The 20,003-nt window shown below is 39.2% G+C and overlaps 2 protein-coding genes across 9 annotated transcripts in view; one reads left to right on the top strand and one right to left on the bottom strand.

Moving 5' to 3' along the window:
• Window positions 1-6,395, bottom strand: part of MCM8 (minichromosome maintenance 8 homologous recombination repair factor) — a 29,933-nt gene extending 23,538 nt beyond the window's left edge. For 2 of the 6 annotated variants that reach the window (XM_016154871.2, XM_036229654.1), the window contains exons 1-6: window positions 5,801-6,395; window positions 4,180-4,332; window positions 3,840-3,923; window positions 2,389-2,471; window positions 1,840-1,989; window positions 409-512 (exon numbers count right to left, since the gene is read on the bottom strand). In XM_016154871.2, coding sequence (XP_016010357.2) covers window positions 409-512; window positions 1,840-1,989; window positions 2,389-2,471; window positions 3,840-3,923; window positions 4,180-4,327 — 569 coding nt within the window. In that variant the 5' untranslated portion in view covers window positions 4,328-4,332; window positions 5,801-6,395. Of the gene's footprint in view, window positions 1-408; window positions 513-1,839; window positions 1,990-2,388; window positions 2,472-3,839; window positions 3,924-4,179; window positions 4,333-5,692 lie in introns of all 6 variants that reach the window. The other 4 variants (XM_016156435.2, XM_036229652.1, XM_016157208.2 and 1 more) reach the window with 4 other exon arrangements.
• Window positions 6,396-6,501: 106 nt separating this feature from the next.
• On the top strand, window positions 6,502-19,311 carry TRMT6 (tRNA methyltransferase 6). Of its 3 annotated transcripts, none has more exons than XM_016159954.2 (11): window positions 6,502-6,818; window positions 10,217-10,344; window positions 12,606-12,715; window positions 13,251-13,342; window positions 13,471-13,554; window positions 13,817-13,941; window positions 14,664-15,022; window positions 15,416-15,501; window positions 16,076-16,178; window positions 16,281-16,367; window positions 17,692-19,311. In XM_016159954.2, the coding sequence occupies exons 1-11, from the start codon at window positions 6,691-6,693 to the stop codon at window positions 17,881-17,883; spliced, it is 1,494 nt and encodes a 497-aa protein (XP_016015440.1). In that variant the 5' UTR covers window positions 6,502-6,690; the 3' UTR covers window positions 17,884-19,311. The 3 variants fall into 3 exon arrangements, with proteins under 3 accessions (XP_016015440.1, XP_036085548.1, XP_016016229.1); XM_036229655.1 differs by lacking the exon at window positions 17,692-19,311 and adding an exon at window positions 16,617-17,678; XM_016160743.2 differs by lacking the exons at window positions 10,217-10,344; window positions 12,606-12,715 and having other exon boundaries at window positions 6,689-6,818.
• The last annotated feature ends 692 nt before the right edge of the window (window positions 19,312-20,003 follow it).

Raw genomic sequence — 20,003 nt, 5'->3', positions numbered from 1 at the left:
CTACTGATAAAGGAAAAAAAAAAAAACAATAAAGATGAATTAAAAAACAAAATTCCATTTGTTCTGCATCTATTAGCAACCTAACAATTTTAACAAAATACAATCACATCATTTAGTGTATTACATGGATTATTAAATTTAAAAAGCAGGGTCTTGGTAAGTACACATCCAAAATCAATGTTTACAAAAATCTTCAGTTTGGGAAATCAATGTATTTGGGCAGAAAAGGCTTATTCAGTCAGGATCTCTTTAATGAATTCTCAGTGGGTTCACTTGGGTGTGATGACCAACGAGATAGCAAGAAACTCATACTCTTTCTACTGATTCCTTTGGCTTTATAAACTAAGTTTCTCATTCTTAAACAGTCTTCAATGCCCTAATTCTAAATAATACTACCAAATTCCTCACCTTGCATGAATGTGTGGCACATTGACCATTGTTTCTCCATCTCTAGACAATCCTCCTTGAGCTTGTAATTCAGCTGCATGCTTTTCAAGGTCCTTAGTTAATACCTAAATAGGACATTTACTCAAAAGTTGGAAAACAAAATATCATCTTGAAGCAGAACTTTTTTTATAGAGAATGTGAAGTCTTTGACTAATAAACAGTTTAGAACAGAATCTTAACAAAACACTAACAGCTCTTTAAAACTCTGATATTTAATTGTGACCACTTATTTTATTTATAGTAGATTATGATTTACCCGGGATTTTATTGTCCCTGGACAGGAAAACTCTAGCATCCCTGTCTGCTACCTTCTGTCCCAACTAAACCTAATATTAAAAGTGCTTATGAAGCTCCCTAAGCTATTACCTCCTGGACAAGTTCTGGTGAAAAAATATTTTCTACTTCTCCCAATTCACTGATTAAGATAGAGACAATAAAAATGACTTTTGAAATACCAAATACCACTCCCTTGGCATTTGACATTAAATAAATATTTCATATGTACTTGCATTCAAAACAGTATGTTGATAATCTAAGAGAAAATGAGATGCACATATGCAGCTCTTCTTGTTATAAGGACCATAAAGATTTAAAGATGAAATACCATGTGAGTTTTGAGAAGGGGATATGAGAAAGGTTTCACCGAGAGACAATTGAGTTAGGCCCCAAAAATCTGGAGATACAAGGCAAAGGGCATTCTATATTGAATGAACAGCACATGTGAGAGGTAAAAGTATTTAGAATATCCTGGAGAGAGCTCAGCTTAGCTGAATGGTAGTGAATGAAGAAGAGTTGCAGGGAAAGGAAGTTGAATTAGATAATGGAAGATTTTCAATGCCACGTAAAGGATTTGGATTTTATTTGACAGAAGTCCTGAGATTTACTACACTTGGCTTTTAAGCATTTATGTGTTTACTAGCCTAAAACATGATTTTACATACATTGTACTATCAGACTCTGAGAAAAACTCAGGCAGGCACAGCATGTATTGTTATTTTCAATTTTACATATGGGGAAACTCAGGGAGATTAAGTGACTTGCCTCACGTCACCAAACCTAAATCTGAGGTTGGCCTTTTTGTTCCAAGTTCATAACTGATAACACCATAAGACCTTGCCTTATCTTCCCTATGAGATTATATAGCTCCTTGAAAACAAGGCTTAATTTCCACACAATCTTTAATAAGATTAAACGAATTCAAATAAATTAAAAATGTTACATTCAAGTAAGCTATTGCATATAGAATGAATGGTATCATTCAGTACAGGATTGCAAGCTTTCAGTTCTAGCTAATACCTGTATGTAAAAACTAAGTATCTTTTAGAGAAGGTACTATCACTGTGAAATTGTACTTTAAAATGTTGACAAAAGTCTCACAAAATGAATATTTACCTGATGTATTGCCAGACCCATGCAAGCCAAGGTTTTTTCAGGTGTATCCCTTAATTCATTTGCTACATTTGGTATCAATTTAGCTATTTCATCGTCATTTGTCAATTCTTTAAAATCCACCAAAATACTTCCCTTTCTTTCTATTTCGTCCTGTAAAATATTAAGGTATAAAAATAATTGCTTTTTCAGAGTCAATTATAACTGAGCATTCAATTTGCACACTTTACAAAAGCATATCATGTTTATATGACAATAAATACTGTCTTGTGGCCAAGCATGGTTCTAATATTTAAACTATATTTATGCCTCTTAACAACCTTTGTAGTAGATATTAATAATACTATTGTCTTCAACTTTTAGATGAGAAAACCAAGGCACAGAGAGGGTAAATAATTCAACAGAGTCCACATTGCAGTTAAATAGCAGAGCTGGACCAAGGCAGTCTGGCTCCAGTGTCTATGATCACAGTCACTAGCACCTCAAATACACTGTTCAATAAGAGGACACAAAAAGGTGGACTGGTAGCTTTTTGTTTTATGGGACTCTTACCTTATCATATAAATCAATACGCCTTGCGAAAAAATTTTCAAATGTTTGAATCTTCTCAATAAAAGGAGAGCTATCACTGTAAACTAATCAAAAGAATATGGCATTAGCACTAATAACCACATACACATAAGCATAATTTTCATAAGACAGAAGAAACACTATATACATAGTAGATGACTTTTACCAATTGCTTTGCATTCTGATACTTAAACAAGTGGTAAACAGTCTAACACTTGACTCTGGTCCCAAAACTGTACAGCTATCTTTTATACTCTTAAGTTCTATAACCTTTTTGAATTAGTCTCCCACACAGAAAGAGTACAATGAAATAGTTTGAAACATATTTGTCTATGTAATAGAAAAAAAAACAGACTCTCAATATTAAAAACTTCTATAAAGCACTTTATTCATTCAAAAAATGAATACTGAGTACCTGTTATGGGGCAGGATCCTTACTCTTAAGCACTGTACAGTCTAGTGGAAAAAACTTAGCTACCTATCTATGTATCTATGTATCTATCTCATAGGAGACTAACAAGCATATAGATGCTGTAAGAGCACAGAAAATACAATTCTCCAAACTTATATAGACAGATGTATCATGTTAGCTGGTGTCTTGTATTATAAAAGGAAGATTCCTTAACTGTGTTTATACAAAAACCTGTATCAGTAATTATCTCTCAGTTCCAATCCCACTCTAATCTGATCCTATGATCAAGATCTACACATTGCATTTCCCAGACTCAGGTTCTGCCGGAGGTACTTTATTTTTACTTAATTTTAAATAATTATTTTATGGTGACATTGGTTAACAAGATCCAATAAGTTTCAGCTGTACATTTTATTAGAGGTACTTTAGAGACTGGAAGGTGGTAGAAAAGAAAAAAGGAATTTATTCTTGTTTCCAATTCTTTTCAGCATCTCCAGCTGCAGAGGATAGCTACAGTTCCAGCGAGCACCAACTGTGCTATCCTCCCACCAGAGTTACCAGTAGCAACCCACTTAATTTGCTTCAGTAATCTAAGCATAGTTTTGCAGGGTACCTCTCACAAGTCAAAACAACAACTATGCTGTGGCCCTTCCTTTGAATTCCTAGGTTCTGGTAACCCTAGAACTCTTTTCCCCTAGGTCATAAGGATAGTTGCTGCTTCCTAAAGTTACTACTATCTGGGGGCTTACCTCACGTTCCCTTTTGGCTCTTTTAGTCTTCCATCTATATATCTAATTTCCTGTATTTAATTCCTTTTCTGAAATACTTAGTGTGGTCTCTGTTCTCCTGACTGATACAAAACCTAACCATGATGTTGTTGAAACATAAACATGTTTTGGTGAAGTAATATTAAAGGGGGTATGTATCAGTAAGCAAATGAATTACAGTAATATGAGATATAGCATCAAAAGGCAAGTCAAAAAATGATAATGTATGGTACTTCTTGCATTTTTAAGTCTACCTTCGGAGAGATAAAGCTTCCAGCCTTTATATGGTATAAATTGATCCAATGTTGATTGTAGTAACAAAGACTGAGGGGTTTGTTCTGAAAACAAAACAAAACAAGGTTAGTAGAAACAGAGTAAACTTTTTTCGCATTTGCTTTTTCCAACAATGAGAACTTGATATATTAAACTGCAAGCTTCAGTAAGAATTATGGATATTAATAAATACCACCTTAACGGTATTTTACATCAGTAAAAGAAAGACTGAAATTCAAGTTAAACTGCTTTGTATGTCAGGCATGAATAGATTCTTTCATGAAGGAAAAAAAAAATTGAACAATCACTAAACTCCCTTACCAGAAGCAGGTTTTCCCGTGGTTTTACTCAGATCAGGTCTGTGTCCTCTTCCTCTCCATTTTCCTGAGAAATTCCCACCACCTCTTCCTCTTTTCCAGTTTTGAAATCTTCCTCGTCCAAATCCTCTACCTCTATACTCTCCACTCATGTCTTCTAAAAGAGATTAGGAAAGTCTACATCAAAATTATAGGGGAAACAGTGCTCCTAAAAATGTATTAACATAAGTGAAAATTAATATATTCTAGTTTGAGATGAGCAAACAGGCTTGTAACATTATACGCCACGGTATAAGCCCATCGCTCTTCTAATCCCCATCTCTTTAAGGTATACCATAAGTGTTTAACCAAGTATACTGGATGCTCATGAAATAAAAATAAGAAAAGGTACCGTTATCTGTTTTCAAGGCGCTCCCACAATAGAAATACAAATGAAACAGGTAATTAACTCAGATAGCTCATTTGCTATCTCACAGTGTTTTGAGATTTATAAGGCAGCACTGGCTGAACATAATCCTGACCTATGAGACACTAGGAATACATTATAATAGCTCCTTCTATAATCAGTCCTGCAGTGTCTTACCCACTTTTATCAGATACAAGGATATTCTTACAGGGGCAACTAAGGTGGATCTTTCTGGAGTTGGACAGGGTAAACAGATACAAGTTTCACCTTTTCTTTCTCTGTAGGGACCAAAGTCTTCCATATTTCCTTAACTGTCTTAAAAAGACAATGGAAGCAAAATCAATTCTAGGTCAATATTGATTAGTTTATTTGCAGTTTTTAGATAAATTTATTGAAATGCAATAGTTTTTTGGAAAGCATATCTATGTTTATATATTGTTTTGCTAATTATCCCTTCACATTTTCTTTTCTATTTTGTACATAGCATGTTTTATTAAACTCAGATCCATAGTTTGTGGCTGAATATCAATAAATTGAAATATAAGTGACCTTTAAAACAAGGTTTTAAAATAATTCATATAGGTGGAGCACAGGGCATTTTTAGGGCAGTGAAACTATTCTGTATGATACTGTAATGGTGAATACATGACATCATGCACTTGTCAAAACTCATGGAACTATATAACACAAAGAGTGAACCCTAATGTAAACTGTGGACTTTAGCTAATAATGTATTGAATTTGGTCTACCAATTGCAATAAATATATCACACTCTAAGGCAGGGTGCTCATATGAGGAAGTGGGGGTGCAGGGAGGGATAAAGATCTGTATGGGAACTCTGTGAATTTTTCTGTAAACCTAAAACTGTTCTAAAAAACTCTATTTTTAAAAAGAGTTCATATCCTAAAGATAAAAACAGTATACCCGTATACTGTAGTGCAATTCATTATGAGAATGTATCTAAATCTTTGTTTAAAAATCTCTAAGTAATAAAGTTCACGATGTTAGGGCAAGCCAGGACTTCGATAATCGTCTAGACCAAATCACACATTAAGAAACTAAAACCCAGAGAAACTGGTCAAGATCAAAGTTGTCTGGGGTCAGTATTGACCTCAAAACTCCGTCTTCAGACTCCCAAACTGAAGCGCTCCTTCGATAACGCTACGTGCCATCTTTCCCGAACGAAATAGGATTAGAATTAGTAAAAATTCCAACACACATGTAAGGAGAACTGAAGAAGAAGTAAAGGAGCCACCCGTGGGGCTGCTGTGCTTCTTCAATACTCTAGTTCACTTACGGCTCCCCAGACAAAGTTCTGACCGGCAAGGGATAGAGGTCCAGACACTTTCCTAGTTCTCGCTCAGGCCGGCTCCTGGGTAGGAGTGGGTCCACCCAGCCGGCTCTCCCTTCCGCCCGGGGAAAGCACAGCGGGACCAAGAGGAAACTCTAAGGCCTTAAGTCCTTAGGTACCTCTGCCCAAGTCCCACAGTTCTGAATGGCAAAGGATAGATGTCCCAACACTATCCTAGTTCACTACTGGGCCGGCTCCCGGGTAGGAGCGGGTCCACCCAGGCGGCTGTCCCTTGCGCCCGGGGAAAGCACGGTGGGACCGAGAGGAAACTCCAAGGCCCGAAGTCTTTAGGTGACCCCTGCCCAAATCCCGCGGTTCTCTTCAGCTGTGGTTCTCTGACGTCGCCCCGCGGGGCCGAATCTCATCTGTCGGAGCGGCTGGGGGACCTCGATTTCCCATCCAGAACGCGAAGGCTCACGAATAGCTGTGGCGCCTCAAATTGAAGACCAAGTTCCTTTTTGGCGCTGCTGTGACGTAACTTCCGTCCAAGGGTCCGCGAGATGGTTGGGGCGGGCCGCAGTGCAGCCAATCAAAGAGTTCGGCCAGATAGAGGCCTTGAGGCTCCCGGAAGCTGTCCCGAGGGTCGGCCGGAAAAGCGGAAGCGGTGTTCTGCACGTGGGGGCGGTGCTGGTCCGAGGGTTCGGCACCCCCTTGATCTGCGGGAAGTGAGGCCGGTTGCAGGGACAGCGGAGGACGACGTTGCGGGGCGCAGGGGTCTAGGGAAACGCTGCACACAGCACGGAGACCCGCTGAGCGTCATGGAGGGCTCAGGGGAGCAGCCGGACCCACAGCCACCGAATCCTGGGGACCACCACATCCGCGACGGAGACTTCGTGGTGCTGAAACGGGAAGACGTGTTCAAAGCAGTGCAAGTCCAGCGGAGAAAGTAAGCCAGGTTGCTGGCCTTAAGGGTCTTCCGCCCGCATCTTCTAGATACTCCTTCCCTGCAGGTCTTCCCACAGCTCTCCCACCAGGATTCCATTCTTGGCTGTCTGGATCCCCAACCTCCTCTCTCGTTATCTCCTCTTGGATCTTCCCACAACGGCCTTTTCACCCAGGATCCCATCCTGGGCCGTTAGGGTCTCCTCTACCCCTCCTGTCTTTCTACAGAGTCCTCCTTCCATGGTCTCATACCTGGCCCTCTGCCTTCGGCATCCCTCTCAGTCTTTTCCACACAGTCCCTTTCCATTCTTGGTCTTCTAGTGGCTAAGTGCCCTCCCTCACCCCGTTACTGGGGTTCTTCCCCTAGGTTCTTGGGATCTCCTTTTTTTCTCACAGAACCCACTCTTCATCCTCCGATCTCATACTTGCCCCTCAGATTCCCCTGTCCGCACCTTTCCTATAGATCCTTCCTTCTCCCTGATCCCTCAGCCAGGATCAATCCCACAAAAATGAAACCTCTGTGACCTTGTTTGGTCTTCTGGGCGCTTCTCTTTACTCAAACACCGGACTACCTGTCTACATCGAATAAAGTTAGGAAACAACTTCCCGTGGAATGTGGTATCACTCCAGGGTTCCCTCATTTTACACTAGGGGATGTGAGGTTTGGAGAAGTTGAACTTCCCAAAAGCAGTTTGCTCAGGGTCTCTGAACTTGATTGAAATTAGGTTTGCTTTTTGAACCTGCTGGTAAGTTATCTCTCTGATTTAGTGTTAGCTTTCTGGCAGGAGTGGCGTGGTCGTTAAGTCCCAATTGTTTATTCATAGTCAAAATGTATTGGGGTGTTTTGGTTAATAATCTAAAAAGTACAACTAAGCTTTCTTTTGAGTTGGATTATTGTACTACTTTTGACGAAGAAGTAAGTTATTTGAATATGGTGTCAGGAGAACAGCTTTCTGCAGACCATAAGGTTAGCTATTGTAAGACTTGGAATTTCTGATAATTGCCTGCTTCAGATGAATTATTTTACCCTTTATGAATCAAACTGTTGACTGGTATTTAAAGTGAAACAAATGTCATTACATAACAGTTGTAACAGTCCCCAAAGCACCAAACTGGTAATAACCAAGCTTCTTTGCACAAGCACCGATCCGCTAAAAAAAAAAAAAAAAAAAAAAAAATACAAGTGGGGAGGGATTTCTTCTAGTCTAAAAATGTAATATATGCCCAGGCTTTTAAGAATTTTAAAATTCCTCATTGATAAAATATTAATTTTGGTGGTTGACATTAGAGAAGTTTTATAACTATCCCTCATCACCACTGCATTTTGTATTTTTGAAACCAGTATTTTTTACTTTTCAGAATTTCTGATTAGAAATGTATGCCTCCTTCCAAGTACATAAGTTTTGGAAAGTGCCAATGATAATTATTTAAACTTTTAAATTGAAGTATGACAGTGCACTGTAATTCATACGTTAAAAGTTCAATGAATGATCTGAAGGTTATACAACTGTATAATGACTGCAGGCGAAACTTTGGCTTTTCTTTCTTTTCTTTCTCATACTATTCTTTTAAGTTGCCCAATTTTGAAATGTGGTTGTTTGAGTATATTTAATAATGCACTCTTATAGATAAGAGCTTTTAAGTTTTTAAATTTAATTCAGAAATGCTTTTCATCACTTTTCTCAGCAGAAGCCGCAGAATTAATTTCCATTTTATTTAGGAAATGACTCTGAGCTCAGCTATATCCCAGACTACACTCTCCCTTCACCCTTCTCTCTGGACTGCACTCATCTGGTTGGGCAGAAGCAATCTGGCTCTCAAGAAGGAGGCTGCAAATTCCACTCTTTCCCAAGAGAGATATGATTTCACATCTCTCTGACTTGGTCCCACTTTCCTATCAGGGCAGTGACCTCCTGTCCTGCCAATCAGTTTTCATGACACACCCTCCTTTACACAGCAGACCAGCTGCTGGAGGGATAAACACAACCCAGCTCTGAGCCAGTGTTTTGTTAGCACTGGGTGCTCAAAGGATGAGGGTGGGGGGGGCAGGGCAATGTACATCTGGGCTGAGTTGAGTTTCAACTTCTCTATCACCATTTATGTCAGCAAATATTTTGAGTGTCTGTTATGTGTTAGTAACTGAGCACCCAGCAAAGAGAACTGGCCGTATCTAATGACACCTGTTTCTAATGACACTTAGGATCACTCAGACAGATGAAGTGAGAAGATTTAATGAAGATGTGACATATACACTTACAGAGGGGTGGCAAGGTTTAAAAAACCAATAGAGACTTGTGATGCACCCAGGGTCTAACAATGGTAGGAAGCCTTCAGCAAGGGATCCTGAGTGTTGTGATCTGTGTCTCCAGAGACAGAGTAAGGAAGAGAAGGTGTGGGTTGGGGCACGAAGAAAATTAATCGGTATGTCTTCCAGGATTCGCAGTTCTGTTGATGTGGGCCACATATTGAAGTGAGGTGGGGCTTCCTGAGATTTACTGGTCTTTGCTAGGTAACCTGTGTGGTATAGTGGAAAGAATCAGGATCAGGCAGACTTGAGTTTGAATCCCAGCTCCTTCTTTGTAACTGTTAGTTTTGGACAAGACACTTTCCTGAACTTTCCTGAACCTTGGATTGCTCTTCTGGAAAGAGATTACTAGATTACTGTGAGAATTAAATCAAAAAGCACGAAAAATCTAGCACATACTACCTAGCTGCTGGTCGACAATCAGTGGAGGTTAGTATAATTCTTTTGAAAGGAAAAGTTTGTGTTTTTATGGGATTTCCCTTTGAAATGGTAATAAAATAAAAAACTGGTTAATGGGAAAAGCTAAAATTGCCTAGTCCTCCATAGAGTGTCACCAATGTTAGACACCCTTTCCACATGTGTAGATTGTCAGTAATGTTTAATTGTAGATATAATTTGCTTTTACTAGATAATTGTCAAAGAAAATGACCAGTTAGGCCAGGGAATTTCTTCCCTGTCATCTCAATGATTGTTCAGTTTTGTGGTTTTCTTGTGTAAGTTGCAAGGGGTGTCACAGTATGTGTCCAGTGGCCTAGCAATCTTGGCGATTCTTTATTGCTATTCAGGAAGTCTGCGAAGCTTGACTTTGGACATCCTGCCAAACAGTACAAATTGGAGTCAGACCAGTGCCTCAAAAGAGGAATATCTTCTCTTCTTGTTTCTCATTCCAAAGTCAATGTTTTTGTGATTTCTTTATTAATTTATGTCTCTGCCCCAACCAGATTCTCTCTAGTTCATTTGTTAGTTCATGTTCAGAGGTAATGCTGCTGATCATCCTTTGTGGAGCCCAGTTTTGAAATAAATTGGATTGAAATATAGATCTTTCCTATACTGAATGCAAATAAGATTCAGCTCATTGATTGAATTTTCTTCCCCAGAAAAGTAACTTTTGAAAAACAGTGGTTCTATTTGGATAACGTCATTGGCCATAGTTATGGAACCACATTTGAAGTGACTGCTGGAGGAAATCTTCAGCCTAAGAAGAAGAAGGAAGAGCCTACTTCAGGTACACTACTTTGGATGTATGAGGTAGATGCTCTTAGCTGGAGAGTCAGAAATCTGTCAAACCCATTTAATTCTAAAGGGATAGCCCATCCTATTGCCAAAGAAATCTAAACTTATAATCTAAGAACTATACCTTAGTAGAATGAAGCAAGGTCTGCCTTTGGCTTTGAGATGCCTGAATTCTGGCTCCAGCCCATCATTAACTGGCTCTCTGGCCTTGAGCCAGGCATTTAATCCCATGAGCCCTTACCACTTCAGTGTGAGAGCCAGTGCAGTGCCCAGAAATTAAGTAACAGCTGAGGGGTAGTTAACGTATAGGGTACAGGCTAAGAGGTCTGGCTTTGAATTCAGCTGACTAAGGTTTAAATTTTTATCTTCATTACTTGTCTTGTAACCTTGGGCAAGATATTTGGTTTCTCTGAGTCTTATACCCTCATTTGTAAAATGGGGCCATAAACATATTTCATGCCTAAGCTATAGCAAGTGTTCAGTCATATGACACATAGGAAGTTCTCAACAGTGCCTTGCCTATAATAAAGACCCCATAATTTTAGCCATTATTATTAATTAAAATTAAATATTAAAATTAATGTACTTAAGATATTTTATTAATAAAATAAAAATACCTAAGTAATTCATTAAAATTCATTAAAATACGATTAAAGTTCTGATTCAAACTAGTTAATTAAATACTTTTAAATTAACAACCGTATTTTTATGAAGCACCAAATATGTTCCAGGCATGATTAGGCACTGTGATTTTACTAGTTCATGGGATAGACCATCTCATAAAATGTATTTAGCAGTAGGGAACACCAAAAATAATCAAATAGACAAGCAAACAGCATAATTTCAGATGGTGATGTGTGCTATAAAGATGACAAAGCAAGGAGGTGGCCAAAATGATGAGCTCAGCCCTGAGTGATGGAAAGGATCCAGCCATTCAGATCTGTAGTAAGATATTCCAGGCAGAAGGAACAGCAAGCACCAAAGCCCTGCAGTGGGCCTGTGCTTGGGGTGTTTAAGGAATAGAAAGAAGAGCAATGTGGCTGAATATAGGGATCAAGAAATGAGGCCAGACCTGCTGGAGCTACCCAGATAGTTCGAGCACCAATGACTGACCCCAGTACCCTCCAGGGACTGGAGCCTAGTCAGGTGTGTGCTTGAACAGCCAAGTGGACACTTCTGATGACTTCCTTAGGACCTGCCTTCTGTGGCAGGATGAGGAGGGCTGTGTCTTTTGCTATGATTACATGCAGGGCCCTGGTCCTCGCCCAGTGTTCTCAGCGTTTGAGCACAGAATAGGGAAGAGGGTGGTACCCTGTGCCTTCTGCTCTGCAATGGTACCTGTGGCTCCTGTAGAGACAGGAGGGACAGCTGTATCACATGGGGCTAGGCACTGACTGGTTCTGGCATTTACATGCATTTGTCCAGCAAACTTTCATTGGTTGCCCCAAGTTTTATAACTCACCATTGCAAGTTAGCTCTGATGGATCTGGAGCAAGGTTTCCTTAGCTGAATGTAGTTGGTATTCTAACATGCAAATGAATTTTCTATATATCATGCACCCCTGGGTTTTAGCAATAATTCAGTTCTATACCCAAATGCAGACATGTGTGGGCACCCCACAGTCAGTGTCTGCTGGATAACTGTGACAAGCAGGCCATGTGGACTCTATGACTGGTGCCTGCATGATGTGCATTTGATATCTCCATTGTCAAATATTCATTCACTTAAGTGCTTCCAGGAAAAGCAATTCATGTAATTCATGCTTTAAATTTTATTTAATATTTACGGAATGCATTTAACACTTGGAAACAAAAATCAGCTTGTTTTTATATAAGAACTGTTTTTTAATGCTAAGAAATCAAGCACTGCTCATGAAAAAAAGAAAGAAAGAAATGAGGCCATAAAAGATAGTCAGGGGCCAGACCATATACGACTTTGCAGGTCATCTTTGGAATGTATTCTAGTTACTACAGAAAGCCACTGTATGGCTTTGTGCATAGGAATGGATGAGCCAATTTACGTTTTAAAAAGAGAACTCGTGTTCAGGTGGATTGTGAGGGGGCAAGAGTGGGAGCAGGAAGATGAGTTACAGTCTTGGAGTAGTCGTGGCAAGAAAAGATAGTGGGCTAGGGTGGGAGCAGTGGAACCAGAAGGCCAAATTTGAGTGGCTAACGAGCTGAATGTGAGTATGAACTTAGAAGAAACTAAAATATTATCAGATCATAAATGTCATAAAGCAATTTCCTTCCTTAGAGACCAAAGAAGCGGGCACTGATAATCGAAATATAGTTGATGATGGGAAATCTCAGAAACTTACTCAAGATGACATAAAAGCTTTAAAGGACAAGGGCATTAAAGGAGAGGTAATATTTAAAGGATATTGTATTTTGCTTTTGTTTGATATTTAGGGAATTGCTTGGTTTTTAAAGCAGATTTTACTTAAGGTAAATGTAAAAATACCATATACTTCTGTTAGAAATAGCTTAAAATGTACATACAATTCAATATATCAAAAATTTCATTTCTTAAATGCAGGAATATAAGTGAATGACATTACTAATGTTATCAAAGGATGCTTTAATAACTTAGTGTATAGAAAACCTTAACTATGTTTATTTTCAGTAATGTTTTCAGGCACAGTCTTCAAGATTGACAGTTCCTTTTTACTTCTCTTTCTTAATTGTATATCTCTGGTTTAATTGGAGCTATAAGGTACTTGTATTTTAATGCAAATTATAGATAGAGTAAAAAAAAAGACAAAGTTTATCCATTTGGACTTCTATGGAAAAGGGACTGGAGAATCATGCCTTTGGATACATTCTGGGGTAAGAAACCTTTGAAATGATCTGTTTTGTGAAAGTAAAGTTTCAGGAAATCTGCTTGCTCCTTTCCTTATAGGAAATAGTTCAGCAGTTGATTGAAAATAGTACAACATTCCGAGACAAGACAGAATTTGCTCAAGATAAATATATAAAAAAGAAGAAAAAGAAGTAAGTAGTTTTTGTTTTAAGAGAATGGAATCATTAAATCTTTTTGTAGATTTATAAGTCTATTATTAAAAACAAGATATTTTTAAGCTGGTTTTTTAAAATTTATGTTCTGTTTTTTCTTCCCCCAGATATGAAGCTGTCATTACTGTTGTGAAACCATCCACCCGCATCCTTTCAATTATGTACTATGCCAGAGAACCTGGAAAAATTAAGTACGCTTTGTTTCCTTTCAAAAGTGTTATTGGGGGAAAATATAGCTTTAAGAAAGTCATAATTTTAAGTAAAATGAAAAACTTGCTCAACCTGCATAAAGTGTCCTCCTACCTCATAAATTGTAAGTCCTTTTTTTTATTGCCTCCAAAGCAGTTAATAATCTTATTAACATAATTTTTATAAAACAAAACTTGAAAAATGATTATTAAAATAACAGGCTTTGCTGAGCTAAAACTGAATGAATCATTCTTTCTTCCTTAGCCATATGAGATACGATACACTAGCCCAGATGTTGACATTGGGAAATATTCGTGCCGGCAATAAAATGATCGTAATGGAAACATGTGCAGGCCTGGTGCTGGGTGCAATGATGGAACGAATGGGAGGTAACATTTAACCTTTTCGAGTTCATGAAAACCGCACTATGATTTAAGTAGAGGGATTTAAAAAATACAAACTCATGGAAAGAGAGGTTGAGTTATTGTGAGGCTAATGAACTGACTTGGGCTGGCCACAGATTTAGTCCCTGAGACCTTCCTGCATAGTACACATCTTCTAGCCTGACTTGTATTAGCACCCCTGGATGACAGTTGTCCTTTCCAGCTTCAGCATCAGTGGGGATGGTTCTGAAGCCTGTGGCTGGCTAGGAGCCCTGGGACAGTGATTTTAGTAAACTCTTAGATAACTGGTGCTCGAGCAGGAAGAAAACTAAGGATATATTCTGTCCCAGAAGAATACAACACACCTGATTTGTCCGCCCTTTCTCTGACCCCACACAAGAACTTCTAACTGCCTTGTTTGAGGACTGGACAGAGGGGAGCTGAGAGTCAGTCATCAATTATGTGACATCCAAATTTACATGATGATAGGTTTTACTGTAGTGTCAAGTGGGGGAAAGCTTCTTTAAGACTTCCAATTTCTCTGTTTTGTAATTATATTACACCCATTGGGAACATTCAAAGGCTCCAAACAAACCCGCAGAGGAGCTGCATCCTCCTTCAGCCTCTGAACAGAGACCTTCATTTCTCGTACGGTGGAGGGCCCTGAACGTTTGTGCATAGTCTAGCGCACCTTCGTTGAAAGATGTTTGTTTCTTTTATCACTTCAGGTTTTGGCTCCATTATTCAGCTGTACCCTGGAGGTGGACCAGTTCGAGCAGCAACAGCATGCTTTGGATTTCCCAAATCTTTCCTCAGTGGTCTTTATGATTTTCCGCTCAACAAAGTGGACAGCCTCCTAAATGGAACATTTTCTGCTGAGATGTTATCTTCAGAGCCAAAAGACAGTGCTTCGATTGAAGAAAGTAACGGTACAGTGGAGGAAAAACAGACCTCGGAACAAGAGAACGAAGACAACATGGCAGAAGCCTCAGAGAGCAATTACCCCAAAGAACAAGAAACAATGGAAATTGTCTCTCAAGATCCAAAATACAAGGAGCCTAAAGAGAGAGGAAGCAAAAAGGATTATGTAAGAATGTTACAGAGTCCCCACAGCCTTCATAATATTCCCCTCAGGGCCTCAGTTAATTTCATTTAAACATTGAGATTTAATTCGGCTACGGAGCACAGCTCTCAAAATAATAAATATCAAAACAAATGGAGAAAATGTGTGTGTGGGTGTGCACACATGTGATACTATGTTTGGGATGAAATTTTAGGATACAGAAGCATTGCCTATTGGTAGCCTAATGATGGTTTTATAACATAGGGGCTTTCTTGTGTGTTTTCAACTTTCTTATAAGTGACTTCTTCTGTTGCTTTAGTTCAGGTTGATGAATTATTGAAATATTTTGACAGACCAGCATTTCCATAAGTCTGATGACCTCAGTACGTTGGTTTCTTCTTATTTTTCTTCTTGAAGATTCAGGAAAAACAAAGGAGACAAGAAGAGCAGAGGAAAAGACATTTAGAGGCTGCAGCTCTGCTGAGTGAAAGAAATGCAGATGGGTACGTTGATCAAAGAATGCCCAAGACATCTTGGTGCTTGTGGGCTCTGCTTCAAACAGATTAGCATTCTCTGTCTGCTTTGATTATGGTGGGAGCAGAGATGGTTCTTTCTTGGGTTTTCAAAGAAAGGAGGTGGGAAGTTGTGCTGGTTTCAGAGTTTTAAAAGAAATAAGAAATTTCTCTAATGATGGTGCTATATAGTCCCACTAGGTGCGGGTGGTGGGGCATTCAGATTGATGTGATACTGCCCAGTGGACAGGGCTAAGGATATCTGACAAGGAGAGAGATTCAAACCGGTATTACAATGTTGGATTTGTTTCCAGATAATTTTTTTAAAAATTAAGAATGTTAAATGCTTTTTACAGTTGCCAAGTACCACGAGAGCTTATAATCCAGTTTGTATTTCCTAGAAAATAATAGCTCATGATTTCATTGTTTGGAATTCCTGGAATGTTATATTTAAAGCTCTTATGTGAGTCGTGCAAATAGACACACGATCATTTTAAATGCACTTAAAACCTGTGTTCCCTTTTGGAGGCATAGAGAAATAACATGTCCAACATTTTTCTTGCAGTTTAATTATAGCTAGTCGTTTCCATCCCACTCCACTGCTGCTGTCTTTGCTGGACTTTGTGGCCCCCTCAAGGCCGTTCGTGGTCTACTGTCAGTATAAAGAGGTAACACTGAAACAAATGGATAGGAATTCTTGCATCCGAATGTTGATTCTCATATTTTGGCCCTAGGAGTAATCCTTAACAGAACTCTGTTTATGCCTTCAGCCTCTGTTGGAATGCTACACAAAACTGCGGGAAAGAGGAGGGGTCATCAACCTCAGGGTGTCTGAAACCTGGCTCAGAAACTACCAGGTATGTGTTCTTACAGCCAATCCCAGGAGCTGCTTTCCTGGGTCCCTGGCTCCTTGCACTAGTGCCAGGAAGTTGTTAAATACAGATGTCCCTGTTTCCGTCTATAGAGATGAAATAGTCTTATGCTATAACTCAGAGAAAGTACCTTGATCTTTCCTGACCCCTTTATCTCATGTCAGGGTCTATTACTCTGTAACTCCAGTCCAGAGACATTTAAAATGCAAACAGCTATGTTTGTGTTTACTCAAGGCCTCAAGATGACTGTGGAAGAAATAACTGATAATAGCAAAATTCCTAAGCCAAGAAAGTGACCCTTTCTTCTCTGCTGGCATGTCTTTGAAGCGAGTTATCAGGATTTACTGCTGGATTTTGTGGCAGTTCAAGTTCTCTGTAAGGCAAATGTCAAGATGGAATTAGAAGTATAAGAGAATTGTCAGGGTAAATGCCTTCGAAAGGTAAGGGGGGAAGGAGCAGGATTAGGTGAGGAGAGTCATCAGACCATACAGGTCTGCCCCCTATGAAAGGGGGAAAGAGAGGGGAAGCTGCTCTGAGGAAGTCTCAGCCAGGATGATGGGGAGCCCCAGAGCAAAGATTACCCATTAAAGGAGCCCTGTATTGGATGGAAATGGTGTAGTCCTGGTAGCCATGCTTAGTCATCGACTTGGAGCATCCCATGGCCTTCCTGGGAGTGAATGCTACAGTGTATCCCAAAGGAGAAGCTTCTGCTGCCTGAATTCCTCATCGCTACTTCTCTCTTGAAGAGAGATCTAAGGGAGCACCTCCACCATTGCCACAGGCCCTTCCCAGCCGCTGGATATCTTACTTAATCCAGGATACTCTACGGCCCTGGGCAACCCTGCCTTTCATGGCGGTTACCTTATTTAACTGCAGTAACAGGAAAAAAGAAGTCTTGTCAGAGTCAACAGGACATTAGGAAAGGGAGGCTCTGGGTGTTTGTTTAGTAGCTACATCTCCACAGACTCAAACTCTACTGTTGGCCATGAGGCATCCTGGAGCCAGGAAGAAGAAGGCTTCACACAGGCCCAGAGCACTATACAAACCATTTGCTGATTTGCTGCCAGACATTTGTTCCAGACTTAAGAGAAACGACTTCAGTTTTGTTTTTCAACACAAAATCACTTAAATGAATTTCTGTACTTTTATCTGCACTATCATGTAAATGAAAGAGTTCCTTGAGAATTGGTCTATTTAAATCTTCAAGGAAATCTGTATCATTGAAATTCTGATTTCTGGCCTATATGTTATTAGCATGTACCTTACCTGCTTAGGAAAACATGAGTATCTGTCTTTCTGTCTTAATTAGGTTTTGCCAGATCGAAGTCATCCCAAACTACTGATGAGTGGAGGTGGGGGGTACCTTCTTTCAGGATTCACTGTTGCCATGGACAACCTTAAAGCAGACGCCAGCCTCAAATCCAACTCGAGCACTTTAGAATTACACAAGACTGAAGAGCCAGCAGCTAAAAAACGGAAATGCCCAGAGTCTGACTTTTAACCTTTCAAAAATTGCTTTGACTTTTGTTCTCAGGCATTATACAGTTAGTAATTAAACTTTAAATGTCATTACTAATTGTTTTTCATATTCTAAAATAAGATTGTGTATGTATACCTGTTCCGGGGAAAGACAAGTAAGCCTTTTGTTCACCTCTGACACAGATGAGTTTGGTCTGTCAAAACCTCAAGCCAAAATAGCCAAGCCTGAGGTATGCAGTGAACTGACATATGGCCAATTCTGTTTATTTCACAGAAATCTTCTAAGTACTTTTAGTACTCTGTCCAGACATCCTAGAAATATATTTATACAAGACTTTGTTTATATGTTAAACTAAGCAAAATGACACAACATAGCTAAAACTTGGATACTGAAAGGACGGAATTTATGGAAGAAACTTCCTCTGTTCATTCCACTCTCTTCAACTTAAGCAATACAGGTGTGTGAGTGTGTGAGTTATAGTACCAAAAATGTTTACCCTGTTCCCCCAGTGGAATAAACTTTTTTAAAATACTAGATTTTATTATTTTAATAGTCGACAGCCTAGGAAAGTTTTGAGTATTTATTTTACTGCTTTTGTTATAGAAAGGTATAGTAGGATACTTCTGCATTAATTTGCCAATCCCCTCCTTTGTTCCAAATAAAGTGACTAGAAATTTTATGTACTATCAATTAAAGGAAACAAATGTTTTCTTTTTTTTTTCCTCCCCAGAGACTTAAGGAGATATATATACATGTATATGTACAATAAGTCCTCAATTAATGTTGTCAGTAGATTCTGACTTTAAGCAAAAACAATGTATAACAGCCAATTTTGCCATTGGCTAGTTCATGTAAATAAGAGTTAAGTTCCTATGGCATCTCATCAACGTGACGAAACAACATTGAATGAAATGATGTTATTGGAGGACCCTCTGTATATGGATGTTAGTATATACACATATATTTATACACACACAGAGACAGAATGTGCAGTCTTTATGAACTATGACAAAGTTTAGTGCAGGGCTTTAACCATTTCTCACTGCATTAGTGTCACTCTTTGTCAAATGTATTTTAAAGTGCCTTTTTTGGTAATTAATGCTGGTTTGTTGAGCTCTGGCATGATTAGGTGGTTAGCCTTTCTAAATGCTGAAAAAATATAATCAAATTATTTGGTCAATTGCGGCAGCCAAGAAAAGCATTTCGAGTAAGCCAAGGCTCTCGTCCATTTAAGAGTCTCAGTCTTGCTCACTGTTAAACACGCTCATTGTGTGTGTTGTTCACATTATAGAGTAGATGCATCCAGCAAGAAGTGTCTCAGAAAAAAAATTGCTTTTTACTAATAGCATGTACTATTCTGATAATGGCCAGTGTGATTACCAATAAATATGGTTTTGATTCCTTTTTCTTAAAGCAAATGCTTTTAAAGAATAAAAGTGGTTCCTACTATGATCCGTCTGACTGACATTGATGATGCCGTGAGGGACGCCACATTTTCTAGCTTTCAGTTGATTGTGACACATGGTCTGTGTAAGAAAACATGCCCTGGTTGCACCTCACTGAACATGTCCTTGCAAACAGTCATCACCCACATAACGACCAGTCGTGTTTGGTCAAGGGGAACACAATACATGCACAGACTGGATTTGTGGTGGATAATCTCCACTGGTCACTGTTAGAGCCATCTCCTACTTGCGACTCAACCAGTTTCCAAGTCTCATCCCATTCCATTCAGTCTGGAGGTCTGCGCTACTGAGGCCCTGTGTTACCACGTAGCTGCCTCGAGTTGAATTGCAGACCTTAAAAAAGTTATTTTTTCATTCATATAATTTACTTTGTCTTTGAGTACTGATGATTTAGTGCACACCAGGATCCTCTGGACGGCTTGTTAAACAGGTTGTCGGGCCCCCAACCCAAAGTTTCTGATTTAGTAGGTCTGGAATGGGCATTTCTAATGAGTTCCTGGTGATGCTGGTGCTGCTGGCCCAGGAAACACTCCTTGAGAAACACTCCTGTTCATATATATACATTGTGAGTGCAGCTAAATACGTGGTATTTCTGCCTTGTTCTGGAGTGCACATCCACCTTTGGAGCAGATGAATAAATAATTCTATGACTTGTAGACATCCAGCCACCAGGAT

Source organism: Rousettus aegyptiacus, unplaced genomic scaffold (genome assembly GCF_014176215.1).
Source record: "Rousettus aegyptiacus isolate mRouAeg1 unplaced genomic scaffold, mRouAeg1.p scaffold_m13_p_12, whole genome shotgun sequence".
Taxonomy (NCBI): Eukaryota; Metazoa; Chordata; class Mammalia; order Chiroptera; family Pteropodidae; genus Rousettus; species Rousettus aegyptiacus.
Note: the sequence above shows the minus strand (reverse complement) of the source record. Positions and strands in the feature narration are given on the sequence as shown.